General features: G+C 35.8%; 1 protein-coding gene across 1 annotated transcript; it reads right to left on the bottom strand.

Annotated features, from left to right (window-relative positions):
• Window positions 4,952-5,681, bottom strand: LOC105157606 (thionin-like protein 2). Its single transcript, XM_011074017.2, has 2 exons — window positions 5,337-5,681; window positions 4,952-5,239 (listed from the first exon to the last, which is right to left on the bottom strand). The coding sequence occupies exons 1-2, from the start codon at window positions 5,620-5,622 to the stop codon at window positions 5,169-5,171; spliced, it is 357 nt and encodes a 118-aa protein (XP_011072319.1). The 5' UTR covers window positions 5,623-5,681; the 3' UTR covers window positions 4,952-5,168.

Here is a 21,632-nt window from a genome sequence, read left to right as displayed (position 1 = left end):
GCGATGAAGGAGAGCTCATCGTCGTCGGAGTCCGGTGGGTGGCGCAGCCGCAGCGACTAGATGCCGGCGACAGCAACAGCAACGGCAACAACAAATCAACAATGGCAGTAAGGAAAGAAACGGGAGCAAGAATGCAGGAGCAGCAGCAAGCAAGGGTTTTCTTTTCTGGCTTGTACCCGTAGCACTAGCAGCCCTTTTTCCCCTTCTCCTAATCGGGTACCCGATCGGGTTTTTGGGTGGATATTTAATATCCGAATCCGAACCCGATTGGGAAGAATCGGGTTTCGGGATAACCCAGAACCGAAAAAGAATCCGACAAACCCGATCCGATTTGCCGTTACCCGATCGTCTACCAATCATAATTATCTTCATAATTATCTTCATAATTATCCGATTTGCCATGTCCTTTACATAATTAAAATTGTTGGTCCACTAGCCAAGGTGCTTCGATTGGTAGACGATGAAAGAAAACCACCAATATAAAGCCATGGACCGAGCCAAGGAAGCTATTGCTGCTTTATTTTCCAACATTGAAGAGAAGTATAAAGATGTGTTTGCATTGGTTGATGCTGGATGGAATGTTCAACTTCATAGGCTTTTGCATGTAGCTAGTTACTACTTGAACCCGGAGTTCTACTATACAAATCCTAATGTAGAACAAGATGAAGAGGTTATGCAAGGTTTATATACTTGCATTTGGTGGGTGGTTCCAACTATTGAATTGCAAGATAAAATTCTTAATGAACTCCCAAAATACAAGAAAGCTGAAGGACTTTTTGGGATGCCTTTTGCAATAAGACATAGGACTACAAAAGCACTAGGCAATGAGAATTATATTCTATAATTTTAATAAAAGTTGATTTTTTAACTATATGCTATACCCCTATAGCTATACTTATATCAAGTTTTTTAAGTTTTGAAATGACTAGCTAAATGGTGGTCTTCTTTTGGATGATCAACTCCGAATTTGCAAAATTTTGCAATTAAAATTTTGAGCCTAACCTGCAGTTCATCGGGTTGTGAATGAAATTGGAGTGTTTTTGAATATGTAAGTATGCTATATAATTTATTTATTGGTATTTGATAGATATAAGTTTTATTTAAGTGTTAATAAATTACAAATTTAAATTTATGCAAATTCATTCTAAGAAAAGAAATAAATTGGAGCAAAAATGCCTCAATGATCTAGTTTTTATCAAGTATAATAGAGTTTTGAGGAGGCGATATGATGCGCATGATACAATAGATCCTATTCTTTTGGATGTGAGAGTAATGAATGGTTGTTAGGGAGATTGACTCCCAATAGTGATGAAGAGAATGCTACAGTATTTGAGGATGATGACTTGACTTGGGGTGATGTTGCACGAGCTGCCGGGTCAGATGAAGATGCTTATAGTTTGTGATCTCAATCTACAATAGAACCAATGGGCACATCAAAGGAGTCTTTTTGAAAACCTAGCAAAAAAGCCTCTTCATCTAAATTTAGTGGACGCCATCTAAATCTAATTAATAAAGAAGAAGAGGACGAAGAAGAAAACTTCGATAATTCTAAAGAGGAGGCTGAGTATAGATCTGACGAAAATGGAGATGATGGAAATGAAAGGGAAGAATCTGAAGATTATCTAGTAGAATAAGATGATTATATTTAGGCTTATTTGTTTTTTGATAACCTATTTACTAAGGATTTATTTGAATCTTTAGGACTTTTGCTATCCTTCAATGGTTCAACATTGGTCGTTTTAGTTATATATGTTGAATTTGTTATTTTATGTCTTATTTAACTTTTTATACATTAATATAATCAAAATAATACTAATTATATAAATATATAGATTATTTCTTATATTTGCGTCATCCTTCAAAAAGGCGTGCGCCACGCCGTGCGCCATGGCTCCAGGAGCCCTTGGCGCCATTGTGCGCCGTGCGCCACTGACTACTATGATTATCTCGGGTTTTCTTCATGAGCTTGTTTAAAATTTTTTATTATTAATACATTTGATATTTTTGTATGATTCACAAAAACCATGTTAGTTCATATTATTAACATCTTATTTTTTAAGGTGAATTACACAATAGTATGTTGGAGCATCTATATTATACAATCATAAATTGCTTTATTTGTGAACTTTGAAAATTAAATACTATGCTAATGTGGAACAGTTGTCTAGATGCCAATTCAAAATATATTTTTCAACATACTTGGTAAAACTTTTTTGAGTATTATGTATGTTCTAGATTTCACCAATGATTTTTAAGAAACACAGATTTTGATAACTCAAAATGTATTTCTAGAAAAATTGTTTCTTTATTTTGCCCAAAAGATTTGTGTTCCTTGTCTAGTGTTCTTTTGTTTTCACCTGATGTTCTGAAATAAGTTTATCTCGTTTACACAAATTTTGTTTCTTGTCGAGTGCTCTTTCATTATTCTCAAAATGAGCTTGAAAATCAGTAATTTCTCTCAAATTATTTAAGATAAATTTTCTGTATTTGATTATTCATGGGCGTATTCATTTAATTATTTTTGGATAAATAAATGACAAATCACGTGTTTGGATCTTTAGGGAAATTTGTTATTGATTTTTATTTTTCATAAAGAATATTTGGATCCAAAACAGTTTTTGCTTTGGAACATTTTAAGCTGCACGCAGTTTTCTATTCTCTAGCAAAGTGCATTTATCACCATATTTGTTTAGACTTCCAAAAAACTACATAATTATCTTTTCTTTTGATAAATGATAAATGTCTTTTAAGATATACATGTGATTTTAAAATAAATAATGAGACTGACATCTCCACTATTTTGCAATTTAGTATGTGGTATTTTATTTCTGAAATTCTGTATAATAATGATTTTTCAATAAATATTTTTGTGATACACTTTCAAAGATTAGATGTCAATTATATGGACAAAAATAGTGTTTCTGTAAAATTTGTACAAAATCACAAATGTATGACCAACGAAATATTTTGAGAAAGCAACATGAGACCAAAACCTAACATAATGAACAAATCGAGAATAAATCTACAAAAACTTTGGAGTAGTATTTCTTGTTTAGGCCTCAACTCCGAATTGCCTTGCGTCCGTCATATTTAAAGTGGTATCGAAATTCATAATTCTATTGCTCTCCACCTTAGAATGTTGAGAACGTGAAGGCTTAATAGAGGAAATCAGATCAGATTTTTTGTTTGAAGTATACAAAGGATAATAAAATGGCCTCAACATTTTTTGATTTTGAAATATGTGGAAAAATTGGTAGAGGTAAAATGGATAGGGACAAAGGTTGCCTTTTGGTTAGAAATGGCAGAGAGGAAGGGAAGATATAGGCTTTCTTATAGTTTACATGCCATTGTGTGTTGCATACTTTTCTATATGGTTGATTCTGCTCAAGTTTTCTTCTTTGTTTTTCCAGTTAAGTTGCCGGTGAACATGATCTCAATGCAAGAATTTGCCTAACAACACAATTGAGGATTTGCTTCATAACAATGCATCAGTTCCCATGTTAGCTTGGGTTCAAGTGATTCTAAGTATGAGTCTCGCAGGTTCAGGAGGAAATCGGCAGCCATCAATGTGAAGACTAGCAATTGCTTAAGACGAAAAACAACATCTAGGAAACCAGAAACAGGGAAACAATAATATAAAATAAGTATGGGAACAAAAACTATTGTTTATTATCAAATCATGTCTCTGTTAGTTGAAGGGCTTATAATTAGTGTAAACTTATTAAATCAAATAAATAAAGCACTGTTTCAAAATATTTCAAAATACCACCAAAACTTCCAAAATAAATCAAAATAAATATTTACCATATTTTGGGAGATGGGCAAAAAATAAAACCAAAGTGCGGGTCATTTTGTGATATATATTGCTTTGTCTAAAAGTGATCTTGAGAGATCTATGTAAGTTGTTTTCCGCGACTGTATTGTTGGTGAATACTATATATTTGATCTTGTTTCGAGGAAGCAATTTTTCTGTTTTGGGAACTTATTTGCGGGGAATTATTTTAAAAATGCAGATAAAAAAAAATTAAAAATTTGAAGTAATTTGAAAAATTTTAGAAAAATAAGTGACACCCGCGGTGATTTAACCGCGGTGTCACAATTTATATTTTAAAAAAAAAAAATTCTATGTCAGCGCAGTGGTTTTTTTTAAAAATTTTTTTAATGTGTCACCGCGGTGACAATTTTTTTTTTTTAAAAAAAATTATTTTGTTCCACGACGAATTGCTGCCAACTTTTCGTTAAAATTTCAGCACCATCATGGCGAGTTGTCAACCATCAAATATACCGTTCGACTCCCTTTGATGAGACGAACATTTCCCCACAAACAATTTCAAATTTTATCAATCGTAAATAATGAATTTTTAGCATGACCACCGCACCTTTCGACCGTCTATTCGTCGCCACCAGAGCGACCCACGATCACGGACCACCACCACTGGACTCGCCTTGACCTAATGGTTCTAACGAGACCAACCTAGTTCAATTTTCTTAAATATTTGTTGAGATATGAAAATTTGAAGATTTTTCCACCGAAAATACGCGCTGAAGCTGTTTGCTGGCATTTCTCCACCGTCAGGAAGAATAACAAATTAAGACCATAGCCGTTCGAATCCTGTCGTCCAGACGATTCCAACAAGACCAGTCTTGCTCAATTTCATCAAGTATTTGTTTGTTCAATTAAAATACAGATGTTTTAAAATAGTTATAATTTTTCTAAAATTTTTCAAAACACTTCAAATTTTTAATTTTTTTTTTATCTGCATTTTAAAAATAAGTACCCCTTATCTGCAGTATGATGCTGGATTGTTTGATACTATGTGTAAAACATTCAACTCCCGTGACCTTCTCTTTCTCTATTTCTTGTACAGAATCCACAAGCACCACATGTTTCAACTCTTCCCTACAGCATCTTGTTCACGGGTCACTCTATGACACTTAAACCACACACAAATAGTAATCAAGAGCATTCATCCTTCCCAATTCTTGTACCATCAAATACATAGGATGTTTGTCTTTTGCACTATGAACTTGAGAAAGATGAGTAATAACAAAACAAAGAGATCACTACTATTGTAGTTCAGTTGACATCAATTTCAACAACTAAAAAGATTAACTCGACTGAAAATCGGTAGCAATGATCTATAAACGTCGAAAGATGGAGAATTCTTCTAAGGCGACGCGTAGCTCTTGATGCACTTATTCGAGCAGGATCCCACACAGTCATCAACCTTCTCCCCATCTGAAACATGCCAAAACAGTGTCAACAAAACAATATCAAATTCAGTATGTGACTCTGAGTGTGTGTGTGTGTTCAAGGAGAGAGATGGGGGGCTTACTGGGAGTACGTTTACTGCTGAAACCTGAGCACATGGAGAAGGCGCAGCCAAGTTTGCAGAAGGCAAGGTTGTCTGAATCTTCACGGAGATCGTTCTGTACTTCTTGGAAGATGCAGTCTTTCAAGCAGTGGGTGGTGCATGAACACAGTGTCTGAGAAGGTTCAATCATGCAGAAAATAAAGCATTTGGTGTAGCAGTCTTTGAAAGAGGCAGAAGATCTCTCCGTCAGCATCCCCACAGCCAACACTACCAACACAACTGCCCTTATTACATTCCTCATCTCCATTTCTCACTTGTTCTGTTCAAGAATCCCTTTGGCCTATGACAACCTCATACTTATATATATATATATATATGTATATATATATATATATGTATATATATATATATATATATATGGCATCTCATAAGGATTATTGTATACAGCAGGTAAGGGTAATGAGTAAAGAAATACAGCAGTGGTCAGTCATGTGAGTGGCCAGTAAGACATTTTGCTCTGAATGCCCACTTACATTTCTCCATATCATTTTTTTTTTTTTTTTGCGTAAATTACAATTTCTTTATTTAACTTTGTGAAATTTACACTTTACCATATATGATTTTTTTTTATCTGAAAAAATCACATGCTTTATATATGTGAACAATATTACATTACACAGTGCTTAAATATCACATGTGCATTGCATGTGATTTCTTTTTAACAAAAAACTTGATAAAAAAAAATATTATAAATGGAAAAGTGCAAATTTCCGTAAAACTAAGATGATAAGTTAACATAAAAAAATTTTAAATATCAAAATATAAAAACGATGATTATTGGAATGGTAAAGTGTAATTAACCAAAATAATCCAAGTTGGATATACATAAGTTGAAATAAAATGCAACATGTGATTGTTATTTGTCTTATCCAATGGCAGTCTCATGCTAATATTAGAAAGTTATTACAGAGCACATAGTCACACAAACTTTGGGGCATGATGAAAAACAACGAGAATGTATGAATTGGACACCTCTCACTAACTCATCATCACCTGAACATTAATTTCATGATCATAATAAAATAATATAAAGTTTCTGAATAGGATAATTAAGTGGAATCATGTCGATGTTACACTTAATTGCTCGCATGCTATGTCTTTTTGTCGCTTTCCTTTGTATTTTCGCCTCACGGGTTGTCTTTCCAACCAATATATACTTTCTTTGAGTTAAATGTATTTTTTTGTGCTCTAATTTAGGTTATTTATTATTTTGTTTTTTAATAATTAGAATAGTATTTTAGTTTTATATATTTTTAATTTTTATGCTTTTAGTCGTTGGAGTATACCTCAATCGAAAAAAAAATTAAAAGGATATAGAACCAAAATACTACTTATAAAACAAAAGTACTTGCAAAAAGGAATCAATAAAAACAGTAGCCCTGATTTTAAAGACCCCCTTTAAAAATGTAAAATTACACTTTTTCTCAAAAAAACTTTAGAATTAAACTTACACCCTCTCGAAAATTCGGATTAATCACCAAATTTTAATTTTATTTTTAGCCTCGATGGATTTCATAATTACTATCCTAAATCACCTAATCTTGAATAATCAAGTAGTCAGTTCTTCATTATGATAAAATCTTGAATCCAGATCCTTACTTGTATTTCCTTTTCCTCTTTAGTTAAGAAATTAAATGTTGCATAAATACAGAATGATTTATGGGTAATAAGTAAGTAGAATCACAAAGGGGTATTGAGTAAATATTTTGTCAAATATGTGCAGATCCCATTTCCTCTAAAATGGAATGTGATAATTAGCCCCATTTAATCTCACATAATTTTTAGTGTTTGAGAATATAAATACACCACCTTTTGTGAAGATGCACTTGTCTAGTGCAGCACTCTCGTCTTAATAATAACAACTTTGGTTAGTCTTCTCCGAAAATGCTCCACTTTTGTCATATCAAAACTCAAATTATCGACATCTGGTTTCATTTTTTTATGTCACAAAGTCGGCGGGTTTGGTGGTTGATTTCTTTTAAGTCATTGTGTTGGGTGCGGCGGTTGTTTTACATTATTTTTCAAATTTTTTCATTCATCTTGTCCATTGTTTTACAATTTTTATGATAAATGTAAAGTTGATAATTCCAAATTTCCATTCAAAGATTACATATATAATTTTATTAAGTATCAGAGAAATAACTAGAAATCATATAATTTGCTCATTCGCAATATCACAGAAAATTTTGCTTGCATTTTCCCTTATTTTTATTTAAAATCTGAACTGATTTAAGTGATGAAAAATTTTAGTAGGAAGAACTCAAGTTTAATGTGTTTCATTTTCATATTCCCCAACGTACGTGAAGTACGCCCAAGATACTGATAATAGACCCAGCCTCGATTGGATCTGCTATTGCAGTTTTTGTTGCATTTTCTATTGTTATTGAAATACACATGATAAATGTATAGTTTTTTCCTTTAGATTAAATTAACGACTTCATTATACACATGCAAGATGAATTAAAATAGAAAATACAATAACATGCATGGTTGCACGACATAAAACACACACACACACACACTGTAATCTTGAATATAGCCCAACGGGGGGTTAATTATTTTTTTATTAATATAAAATAAATAAATTATATAAATATACTTGAAATAAATACTATAATTTTATTATGAAACCACATTTTGAATATTATAGTATTTATTTAAATTATATTTATATAATTTATTTATTTTCTATTAATAAAAAAATAAGTAATCCCTGGTTGGGCTATATTCAAGATTACAGTGTGTGTGTGTGTGTGTTTTATGTCGTGCAACCATGCATGTTTTGTTCTTTGAGTTTTATATTTAAACTTTGGAAAAACCAATAATTATAATTATAAATCACCTAATATGAAAAATCAAATATTCATTTACGTGATACATATGATATAATCTTGAATTCGTTTCCTTTCCCATTTGATTTACGAAATCAATTACATAAATCCATGATGACCAATCAAAAATCAAGCAATTAAATAAGAAAGATTTTGGAGTATTGTAATCTTATTTCCTACAAAATGAAATGTGATTTGCCAATTAACCTCACATGATTCTACTGTTTCAGATTATAAATACACCACCTTCTTATGAAATAATCAAATCAAATATTTTGCCCAAAAAAAACAAAAAAGAGGATTTGAATTTAAGAAATGGAAGGGAAATGTGTAAATCATGTTATTATTGCAGCGACAACATTACTAATAATCGCAAACATCGTCATTGCAACAACATATGCGACGAATTCAATGATTTCGATCGAGCCATCAAAGGATGCATGCAGTGACAAATGCAGCAGAGAGTGTGCAGGAGGAGGAATTCCGAATATATGTTATATGTATTGTATATACTGTTGCACTCATGCATGTCCACCCAAAAATGAAAGCGGACAGGTTTCGACTCCATCGTTTTATTGCAGCATCAGTTGTTCGATTGATCGTAACTGTGCAAATATTGAAGGTATATGTTTAACTTATTTCACAGCGTCGTATTCGTAAATTTTTATGTTTATAACATATATACTTATGTATACTTATGTTGTTGTGCATTAATTATCCGTTGTACATATTTTGTTTAACAGATACAAATCAGAAGCAAAGGTGTCTCGACGATTGTTCTAATATCTATTGCAAGATATGAGGGTCGAGATTTGTATGAGATTTTGAGTATGAAAGTTTGATTATGTGCAGAAAATAGAAATTCGGGGTTTTTTTTTTTTCTTCTTGAAAATGTTGTTATTTAATTAATGCGAAATGTGTTTTAATTGAAGTTTTATAGAATTAAATTATATAAAACTCGGATTTCTTGGCTATTTCATCTCTTTTTCCTAATGCTACAATTGACATATAGAAAACATTATAAAAAGGACTTTAAGAAAATAAGGTCGTTCAGATTCAAGACTTATTTGTCTTAAAATATAAATCAGGATGTAATAAACTGTAAATTATAATAAAAATAAATCTACACATACAGATAAGTAAGATTTAAACTTAATATAAAAGATTTTGACAACTCAACGTTACCACTAAAACAAATATATATAGGGTCAAATTCATTTTGACCCCCTGTGATATATGAAAATAGCAAAAAAAACCCCTATAAAAATAAAATTATCAAAAAAACCCCTGTTATGAATAAAAGTGCGCACTGCCCCCCTGGTCAACAATTTTTGTCTCATGAATTTCCTAAAATTTTGCATATTTAGTCTTTATTCACCTCTAATTGTATGCTAATCCCCTAGCTCAGAAAATGGTATCAGACCCTAGGTTTATTGAAGAAATATATGATTATATTACATTTTGATATTATTTATCCACTAGTGGAGGAGACTTTTCAAGAAAAATGGAACCGAACGAAAGTTCGAGTTACTATGAAAACAGGGAATATTTTCAGATTCTGGAAATACAAAGAAGAGAATTTCTCATGGAAATTCTTGACAAATGCGACAACGGTCCCAAGAGGATTGATCCAAAACTTCTCACGCCAGAAGAGGAACAAGAGTGGCTGAGAAATTTTGAAGTTCGACAAGTACTACCAGGAAATGCAGTGAGACGTCTACACTTCACTAAAGTTCATGGTAGAATTCCAGCCAGGAGAAACAGAATAGGTAAATTCCTACATAATTTCAGTTCTAAGAATTATGACTGATTGGAAAGAACTCGAGCAGGATACATCAAAGATCTCTCAAGATCTGAGAGAGATACAAAAGACGGTTCAAGACTATAGACATAGGTTAATACATATACCTATGAAAATAGAATCTTTAAGCCAAAAGGTGGACGAGGTCCTTAATATCTTTCCCCATCTACACAAGTTTCTTACATATCTGAAGGCAGAAATTACAGATCTGAAGAGAAACCAACGAGAAAGCCCTGAGACATCTAGATCCAGGCAGGAGCGAATCAGGGACGCCTTTGGAACAGTACCTCTTCTACGCCAAAAGGGGAAGGCCACGGAGATTCCAAAGCCGAAGTCAAGAGAAGATCTTATTATTGCTTCCATTAGATCTATAAAATAATGGAAGTAACAAGAGCGGATCTATCAGATCCACAAGAATTAGCGGAATCCTTCTCCCAACTTGGGATCGTGGATTTAGTCAATATCGAAACAAATGAAATCACTCCAGCACTACCACCGCCGGAGGGAAGTACATGCTCTAATGATCCTCCACAGGATCAACCGATTAGAGAAAGTGCGGATTTCCACACTAATGCCACTCCAACGTTTGTGGGAACCAGGCTAAAGGAAAATCCAGGAAGAAATCCAAAAAGAGTGCCAGAGAATACACCTTGGACGAGGACTATGCTCCAGCCCTTACATCCATATGGCGTTATACTAAACCTGGATATTATCGATTTTCGAAATATCGAGAAATTGATAGACGAATGGGTTGCAGCAATCAAGATAGCAGCAACTACCCTAGAGCTGAGAAATTGATAGACGAATGGGTTGCAGCAATCAAGATAGCAGCAACTACCCTAGAGCTCGACAAAGAAAATTTCATAAAGCTTGTAGAGTTGAGCTTAGAGGGATCTGTAAAAATCGGATGGGATAATACCCCAGAAGATACCAAGGCCAGCATTCTTGTCGGAGATTCAAAGAGTGCGATAGCAGACCGGCTAGGAATGCTTATCAAGATACACTTCATCGGAGATGGTTACTTCGAAGGAAGTAGAGCAGGAAAAGCTAGAGAATATGCACAGGCTCTTTTCAGCCTTGAACTTAGAAGTATTTGCGTAGTAGATGAATACATCTACTGGTTTCGCAAGTATTTCTTCCAGAGTGGAGTAGCAACGGAAGTAGCAGCTCCAATGTTCTTCGCAAAGATATGCAGTCCATGGAGGGAAATGTTGATCCAGTCATACAAAGTACCTGAGAGACAGCTAGATTCAGTGGCACGAAGAATGTCTTTTCTTAAAGACAAATTGAAGGATTGGTGTTATCAAGCATCCATCCAGAAGAATATGAAAAGACTGAGAGGTAAAATCAAACGAACCCCTCTCTGTTGTGATAACAATGATTTTCCAACTATTATAGGAGAATCAAGTGAGCCAAGGAAAAGGAGGAAGCAGAATAGTGACTCCAACCCTAGGAGTTCCAGAAGAACCTTTGCCCGGCGGAGATCATGGTGGTCCAAGTCCAAAGCCAGGACATACAAATCTAGACAGAAAACAGGACCAACAAGGGTTTCATCCCAAGGATCTAGACGAACAGATGCAAGATCCACTGGAAGAACCCCTACAAGAAGAACTTTCAGACGAGCCCATACCCGAGCCAATGAAAGTTTCAAAGACTGCAATTGCTGGACCTGCGGAGCAAGAGGACATATATCTCCCGACTGCCCGCAGAAACGTGGTGAATTGAGAAAATTTGAAGCCATGGATGATATCTTAGATGCAGTTTACTATGGCGATTTGGTACCTATCTACCAATTCGAAGATCTTCCTTCAAACGAAAGCGTCTATGAAGAGGAAATAGAGTCTGATTCGGATGAATCTTCAACCGAGTCAAAATAATTACAACGAGGGAGATAGGCTTCAAACTTCTGAAAACCTATCAGGATTCTTTTCCAGAATTACGGTGTCAAACAAAACCATGGAAAGAATCATGCGAAAAGATTCCAACCTCAGTCCATACGATGGATTTAGGATTGGAGGAATTGGGAAAGTCATGAACCAAATAGGACTGAACCAAAGGAAGTATCACATAATCTACAAAGTAAGTTCAGGTGAGTTTGCTATACCTATGGAACTTACTGGTAATGTGATGGAAATGCAGTTAATTCCTAAAGAAGAAATTCTCGAATAATTGAGTAAGCTTAGAGAAGAAGTAGCTATTACTATGAAATGGATCCATATAGGGACTATTGAAGTAGTAATAAAAGCAACTTTTAAGGAAGGAATTGATTCAGAAATATATTTATCGATAATGGATAGAAGAATCAATAACTTAAGAGATGGTTGTCTTGGAACAATGATAGAAAATTTGTATGCAGGAAAATTGATGTTTGACATTCATCCTAGGATTGCATACAACCTAGCAGACCAAGATTTTAGTAGAGTCTTAACCTTTCATCAAGATTTTAAGAGAAAAGATCTAATGAAAGAAGGAAATAGACCATATTCTATAACTTATAGAATTGCATATGCCCTTTCCAATACCCATCATTCAGATTTGTTCCTTAGGAAAGAGTATATTGAGATTCCTAGAATTTTCAAGGAGTTCGCTAAGGTAATGACACCAGACCCTATTAGGATACCTAGAATAGGTGGTGTTGATATTATTATAAAAGATCACCCACTCTTAGATCGGACACTTAACTCTAGGACTGAGTTTAGTAGTCGGATGTCCCTTTCAGAAGATAGGATTATATGCTACAAAGGAAAGGAGAAAGAGTTATTAAAAGCTTTAACTCCTCAACAGATTCAGGTAGATAACGTAAAACTTAGATGCCTTGAAGGATGGAAAGAGATACAAGTTATATTCGACATCACTAAGAAAGAGAATTATTTTCCTTGTGATGACTTATATCACTTGCAGCAACCTGTTGTTGGAAAATATGAGGGCATGCTAGAAATAGCAGGCCATGAAATTATAGTTGCAGGTGTTGCAGGACGAGAAAGTGGGAGTATGACTTTGGGGTTAAGTTTCCTCGAAGATCATAAACCATGGGGAAGAAAGGGTAATGGAATGGAATTCAGTCTTGATGGTGTTACCATAAGGATTGAATGACGAGTCCCTTTTCGATATACATATCTGTTGGTATATTATATGATCAATATAAGACAGAGTATTTTGCAGCTTATATTGATTCAGGTTCAGGAATTTGCACGGCAAAACCTGGAGTTTTTCCTAAGGAAGCAAGGGAAACCTTACCCGTTATTGCAGGAAGGGATTTCTTGCAAAAAATTCTGATACTCAATAAAGGAATACGAGAAGCCAAAATCATGATTGGAGGAGCATTTGGATCACCCTGGTTTAGGGTAAAAACACCTCCTATATACTTTCATGATACAGGTACCGATATCTTGTTAGGTAACAATTTCATTCAAACATTTGTAAGATATATGCAAGATAACCAAAGGAATCTGTTAATCTTTACTACTAACTGTGGTAATGAGATACAGGTGTTGCGAAGAGAAAAGGCATTTAACAGGATAATGCCAATAAATTTTCGCAGCAAACGTGGTGATATGGATGCCAAATTAACTCATCCAAAAATGCAGGATAAGAGAAAATTTGGTAAGGTCCTTTTGTCTTTCAGGCAGCAGGGACTCATAGACAGCGATAGCTTCTATAAGGAATCCGAGGAGGAAATTCTAAACCTTAAAGAAGCACTACTGGAGATGAAATCGCTAGACATCAGCGAAGATAGCAGACTTTCTCTTGAAAATGTCAAGAGGCTTATCCAAAGGAACTTCAGTGAGAATCCTCTGGCTTGGTGGGATAGGAACAAGATCGAAGCTACTCTAAAGGTCAAAGATGAGTGCAAATACGAGTATGTTCGATACAAGCCTATCCAGATGAACATGGAGGATAAGAATACGAGTATGTTCGATACAAGCCTATCCAGATGAACATGGAGGATAAGAAGGATATGCAGATGATAATCAAGGAGCATATCAGTCTTGGACTCATTGAACCTGGAATCTCTACCTACAGTAGCCCTGGATTTCTGGTAAGAAACCATGGTGAGATTAAAAGAGGTAAACCCAGGTTGGTTATCAACTATCAAGGTATTAATAAGATATTAGAATTTGATGGTTATTACATTCCTAGTAGAGAACACTTAATTGATTGCATTAAAAGAGCGAAAGTGTTTTCTAAATTTGATTGCAAATCTGGGTTTTATCAGATTAAGATGGAGAATGAATCAAAAAAAATTACTGCATTCTCCACACCACAGGGACAGTATATCTGGAATGTACTTCCAATGGGTTTTAGCCAATGCACCCCAGATATTTCAAAGAAAAATGGATAATCTTTTCAAAGATTATTTTGAGTTTATATTTGTCTATATTGACGACATACTTATTGCATCCAAAAATATGAAAGAACATATTAAACATTTTCGATGCATGCTATAAAGAAGGTTTAGTACTTTTTGAAAAGAAAGCTACTATTACAGTTAATAAGATTGAAATTTTTAGGAATTCTTATTGATGAAACAGGAATTGAGTTGCAGGACCATATTGTGGAGAAAATCCGCAATTTTCCAGATGTACTCAAAGACAAGAAGCAATTGCAAAGCTTCTTGGGAGTTATTAATTTTGCAGGAATCTTCATTAAGGACCTTGTAAGATACAGAAAGAATTTTCGACCACTTTTGAAAGAAACAGAGAGTACAAAGTGGAAATGGGAAGAAATCCACACCAAAAGGGTTCATGAGCTGAAACAAGTTTGCAGTAACCTTCCAAAGCTTGCTATACCGCAAGACGGGGATGAATTGGTAGTCTACACAGACAAAGCTTGCTATACCGCAAGACGGGGATGAATTGGTAGTCTACACAGATGCCAATGATTACAGATGGGCAACAGTGCTCTTGAAGAAGACAACTACAGGGGAGGAACCCTGTAGATATACCGGAGGGTTGTTCTCAGAACAACAAGCCAAAGTTTGGCACATAAACGAGAAAGAATTCTTTGCGGTTTGGAAAACTTTCAAAAAATAGCCTTTATTTTTACTTGCTAAAGAATTTACTTTAAAAGTTGATAATACTAATGTTAAGCCTTTCTTAAAGAATAAATTAGAAAAGAAATAGAGAAAGCTCGTATTATTAGATGGCAAGCTGAATGCCAATATTATTGTTATAATATTGTCGTTATAAAATCTCATGAGAATGTTCTTGCAGATTTCCTAACAAGAGATGGAAGCATCTGAAGCAAACTCCATCATGCTGAGACTCAGGCACCTCTGGAAAACCTCGAGGAGCTTGACAGAAAGTTCGGACAACTAGCAGTCAATGCCCAAGTTGCCGGACAAATCCAAAGAGCCGATCTAGACAAAGTCCAGGTCGCAATAAGAAGTTCCTTATTAGCATCCACCTCGCTATGGAACGACTTACGAGAATCAATTCGGAAGGCGTCACCTTCGGGGATGACTCACGAGTTGAGAGAGCATGACCCAAAACATGCCTTTAGAGTGCAGGGCTCTACACCTGTAGCGTCGGATTCAAGTACCGATTGCACAAGGCCATCACCAGACTCTGGTGAAACGGCACAATTGAATCACAGGAAGTGCAAACTCCTGAAGGTTCAAGTCAACCCAACACCTCTGGGGGTAAAGAGGGAGAGATTAGCCTTAGGTCAATGACAGACACCTCTAAGGCTAATACTAACGAATTAGTATCTTCTTCTGCTTGGCAGGATTATCAGCGTATGTGGGAAAAATTAATTTCCCACAAAAGAGTTAATCCAGGCAAGACAATTATCGAAACGTTCGAAAAATATAACAGAGTCTGGATGTTAGAAGGGTCTAAACCAGAAGATGTCAGAGAATGGTATGATTTTGGAGTCTGGATGTTAGAAGGGTCTAAACCAGAAGATGTCAGAGAATGGTATGATTTTGGAGCTCTTGCTTCAATTCATACTATGTCACTGAGTTTTCCGGAAATCTCAAAACTTCCGGAGTGGATTAGTGGGGCGGTCTTTGATTCATGGCAAAACAACCCCCACTTGAAAAGAGGCGATGTCCTGGAGATAAAATTTATTTCACTAGCTCCAGAAACTGCAGGAAAGGGGTCTCACCCAGCATTCCATTTCATGAAGCTGCAGAGGCCAGATATGGTAGCTTTCAACAAAATCAAAGCTGCCTCCCTTGGTATCTGCCATTAGTGAAGATAGTATCTCTACCAGGAGAGCTTGGGGATTATGGGTCTGTCTCACAGAGATTGAAAAAGTCAAGTATCCATTCAAAATCTTCTCAAACAAAGTGAATGGATCGTTCCTGTTAAATTCTATGACAGAAAAGAGCACGGAGTTCGCTGAAAGCTTATTCAAGAAAAAGAGAATGTTGATATGGGAAAATAAGCTGCCAGCAACTGAAACCACAAGGATGAAGACATGCAACATGTTGCATGTTGGGCAATGGCATAACCATCTATGCCCTTGCTGCGAGAAACAAGAGAAGCCCCTGTTCGGGACAAAGATTCGGGTCATAAAAAATAAACCCAAACCGGACTAAGATAAGAGTAAAAGTTAAAAGATGTAAAAAATCGAGAGGATAAGACTGTCGGCAAAAACCAACAAAAGCCAACAGTCAGCAAAGCAGCAAGCTGGAAATCATGTGACCGACAAACCATTATGAAAGACAGCTGGAAATCACAAGGCAATGACGAACGCAATGAAATCATCATAAAATAAATTTGGAGTCCGAATTTCAAGTCCGCGGACGCCTATAAATAAAGATGCAATGAAGCAGAAGGGGGACATCAGAAAACTTCTCCTACTCTTCAAAGCATTAGAATTCTGAGTCTTCTTAATTTCCTGTAATATTTTAATTTCTCAGTTTATGGGGGTTTCCCCAACAAGTCAAGTCCTCTACACCATGAGAGGCTAAAACAGTTGTCGTTGAAGGAATAATATCTATGTAATATTTCCTATATTTCTTCAATAAAAGATAGGCTTCCATTCAACCTGATTTTCCAAAATTTTATTAAGTCCCTATATTGAAGACCCTTTCACGCCCTAAGGTAGGAAAAGAAATAGGGCTGTGCTGTTTTGTTACTGAAGGAGTCAAGTTCCTGCGAACCATTTGCTGCGGTAGTGTGGTTGGAAGAAGTCTATAAAATCGAGGACTTGGAATACCCGGAAATAGAGAGGTCAAAGCAAGGTATGAATTTATGGGGTCTTAATTTATTTCGGAAGCATGATGGGCCAAATTTTGAGCATTAGGGGTTGATTATTAGAGGTAAGCAAGTAGATATGGATAAAAGACAAAATGCTGCTGAAATTCTGAAAAACTTGGGGACCATAGGTGTACTTTAATAGCCCACAAGAAAATTTTGCTTGCATCATGCTTCCGAAATATACCTAAGCCACTATAAATTCATACCTTGGTTTGACCGCCTGCTTCCGGGTATTCCAAGTCCTCGGTTTTTTGGACTTCTTCCAACCACACAACCCCAACTGATGGTTCGCAGGTGTTGGCTCCTTCAGTAACAAAACAGCACAGCCCTATTTCGTTTCCTACCTTAGGGCGTAAAAGGTGTTTCAAAACAGAGACTTAATAATATTTTTGAATAAACAAGTAGAACAGAAGCCTTTCTTTATTGAAAAAATATTGAGAATATTAGATACTATTCCTCCATTGGAGGAGACAACTGTTTAGCCTCTCATAGGATAGAGGACTAGACTCGTTGGGGAAACCCCCATAAACTGAAAGAATAAAAAAAGTACTAGAGAGATTGAAAACACTCAGAATAAATGATTTGAAGAGTAGGAGAAGTTTTTCTGATGATCCCCTTCTGCTTCATTGCATCTTTATTTATAGGCGTCCGCGGACTTCAAATCCGGACTCCAAACTTATTTTGTGATGATGTCATTGCGTTCGTCATCGCCTTGTGATTTCCAGCTGTTAGTCATAATGGTTTGTCGGTCACATGATTTCCAGCTGGCTGCTTTGCTGACTGTTGGCTTTTGTTGTTTTCTGCCGACAGTCTTATCCTCTCGCTTTTTTACATCGTTTAACTTTTACTTCTCTTGGTAAAAATTTTTCTCTTTCTCTTATCTTGGTCCAGTTCGGGTTTATTTTTCGTAACCCGAATCTTTGTCCCAAACAGGGGCTTCTCTTGTTTCTCGCAGTAAGGGTACAAATGGTTATGCCATTGCCCAATATGCAACATGTTACACATCTTCATCCTTGTGGCTTCGGTTGCCGGTAGCTTATTTTCCCATATCAACATCCTCTTCTTTTCGAATAAGCTTTCAGCAAACTCCGTGCTTTTTCTTGTCATAGAATTTAACAGGAATGATCCATTCAATTTGTTTGAGAAAATCTTGAATGGACACTTGACTTTGTCCATCTCTGTGAGACAGACCCATAGCCCCCGAACTCTCCTGGTAGAGATACTATCTTCACTAATGGCTGATACCAAGGGAGCTTCTCCTGAGGCAGCTTTGATTTTGTTGAAAGCTACCATATCTGGCCTTTGCAACTTCATGAAATGGAATGTTGGATGAAACCCCTTTCCTACAGTTTCTAGAGCTACCGAAACAAATTTTATCTCCAAAACATCGCCTCTTTTCAAGTGGGGGTTGTTTTGCCATGAATCAAAGACCGGCCTACTGATCCACTCCGGAAGTTTTGAAATTTTCGAAAAATTTGGTGACATACTATGAACTGAAGCGAGAGCTCCAAAATCATACCATTCTCTGACATCTTCTGGTTTAGACCCTTCTAACATCCAGACTCTGTTATATTTTTCGGACGTTTCGATAATGGTCTTGCCTGGATTGACTCCTTTGCGGGAAACTAATTTTTCCCACATGCGCTGATAATCTTGCCAAGCAGAAGAAGATATTAATTCGTTAGTATTAGCTTTAGAGGTGCCTGTCATTGGCCTAAGGCTAATCTCTCCCTTTTTAACCCCAGAGGTGCTTGGTTGACTTGAACCTACAGGAGTTTGCACTTCCTGTGATTCAATTTTTGCCGTTTCACCAGAGTCTGATGATGGCCTTGTGCAATCGGTACTTGAATCCGACACTACAGGTGTAGAGCCTTGTACTCTAAAGGCATGTTTTGGGTCATGCTCGCTCAACTCGTGAGTCATCCTCGAAGGTGATGCCTTTCGAATTGGTTCTCGTAAGTCGTTCCATAGCGAAGTGGATGCTAATAAGGAACTCCTTATTGCGACCTGACCGTATCTAGATCAGCTCTTTGTATTTGTCCGGAAACTTGAGCATTAACTACTAGCTGTCCGAACTTCCTGTCAAGCTCCTCGAGGTTTTCCTGGAGGTGCCTGAGTCTCAACATGATGGAGTTTGTTATCTGCCTCCATCTCTTGTCAGGAAATCTGCAAGAACATTCTCATGAGATTTTATAACGATAATATTATAACAATAATATTGGCATTCTGCTTGCCATCTGATAACGACAATATTATAACAATAATATAACAATATGAAGATTCCTGCCAAAATTAACAACTCCCAAGAAGCTTTGCAATTGCTTTTTGTCTTTGAGTGCATCTGGAAAATTGCGGATTTTTTCCACAATATGGTCCTGCAACTCAATTCCTGTTTCGTCAATAAGGATTCCTAAAAATTCAATCTTATTGACTGCAATAGTAGCTTTCTTTTCAGAAAGTACTAAACCTTCCTTATAGCATGCATCCGAAAATATTTCAAGATGTCTAATATGTTCCTTCATATTTTTTGATGCAATCAATATGTCGTCAATATATACAAACATGAATTCGAAGTAATCTTTAAAAAGATTATCCATTTTTCTCTGAAACATCTGGAGTGCATTAGCTAAACCCATTGGAAGCACATTCCAGATATACTGTCCCTGTGGTGTGGAGAATGCAGTAATTTTTTTCGATTCATTCTCCATCTTAATCTGATAAAACCCAGATTTGCAATCGAATTTAGAAAACACTTTTGCTCCTCTAATGCAATCAATTAAGGTTCTCTACTAGGAATGTAATAACCATCATATTCTAATATCTTATTGATACCTTGATAGTTAATAACTAACCTGGGTTTACCTCTCTTTATTTCAACATGGTTTCTTGCCAGAAATCTAGGGCTACTGTAGGTAGAGACTCCGGGTTCAATGAGTCCAAGACTGATATGCTCTTTGATTATCATCTGCATATCCTTCTTATCCTCCATGTTCATCTGGATAGGTTTGTATCGAACATACTCGTATTTGCACTCATCTTTGACTTTCAGAGTAGTTTCGATCTTGTTCCTATCCCACCAAGCCAGAGGATTCTCACTAAAGTTCCTCCGGATAAGCCTCGTAACATTCTCAAGAGAAAGTCTGCTTTCTTCGTTAATGTCTAGCGATTTCATCTCCAGTAGTGCTTCTTTAAGGTTCAGAATCTCCTCCTCGGATTCCTTATAGAATCTATCGCTATCCATGAGTCCCTCCCTGTTGCCTGAAAGACAGAAGGATCCTACCAAATTTTTTTTTATCCTGTATTTTTGGATGAGTTAATTTGGCATCAAAATCACCACATTTGCTGCGAAAATTTATCGGCATTATCCTGTTAAATGCCTTTTTCTCTTCGCAACACCTGTATCTCACTACCACAGTTAGTAGTAAAGATTAACAGATTTCTCTGATTATCCTGCATATATCTTGCAAATGTTTGAATAAAATTATTACCTAGCAAGATATCTGCACCTGTATCATGAAAGTAGATAAGAGGTGTTTTTACCCTAAACCAGGGTGATCCAAATGCTCCTCCAATCATGATCTTGGCTTCTCGTATTTCCTTATTGTGTATCAAGATTTTTTGTGAAAAATCCCTTCCTGCAATAACGGGTAAGGCTTCCCTTGCTTCCTGAGGGAAAACTCTGTGCAAATTCCTGATCCTGAATCAATATAAGCTGCAAAATATTCTGTTTTATATTGATCATACAACATACCAACAGATATGTATATAGAAAAGGGACACGTCATTCAATCCTTATGGTAACACCATCAAGACTAAATTCCATTCCGTTACCTTTTCTTCCCCAGGATATGATCTTCGAGGAACTTATATCCAAAGTCATACTCCATTTTCTCGACCTTCAATACCTGCAACTAAAATTTCATGGCCTGTTATTTCTAGCATGCCTTCATATTTTCAAACAACAGGTTGCTGCAAATGATATAAGTCATCACAATGGAAATAATTCTCTTTCTTAGTGATGTCGAATATAACTTGTATTTCTTTCCATCCTTTAGGGCATCTAAGTTTTACGTTATTTACCCTAATCTCTTGAGGAGTTAAAGCTTTTAATAACTCTTTCTCTTTTCCTTTCTAGCATATAATCCTATCTTCTGAAAAGGACATCCGACTACTAAACTCAGTCCTAGTGCTAAGTGTTCAATCTAAGATTAGGTGATCTTTTATAATAATATCAACACCACCTATTCTAGGTATCCTAATAGGGTCTGGTGTCATTACCTTAGCGAACTCCTTGAAAATTCTACTTCTTCTCTAAGCTTACTCAATTCTTCAAGAATTTCTTCTTTAGGAATTAACTGCATTTCCATCACATTACAAGTAAGTTCCATAGGTATAGCGAACTCACCTGAACTTATTT

Source organism: Sesamum indicum, linkage group LG3 (genome assembly GCF_000512975.1).
Source record: "Sesamum indicum cultivar Zhongzhi No. 13 linkage group LG3, S_indicum_v1.0, whole genome shotgun sequence".
In the NCBI taxonomy this organism is placed as follows: Eukaryota; Viridiplantae; Streptophyta; class Magnoliopsida; order Lamiales; family Pedaliaceae; genus Sesamum; species Sesamum indicum.
This window is presented reverse-complemented; position numbering and strand designations above follow the sequence as displayed.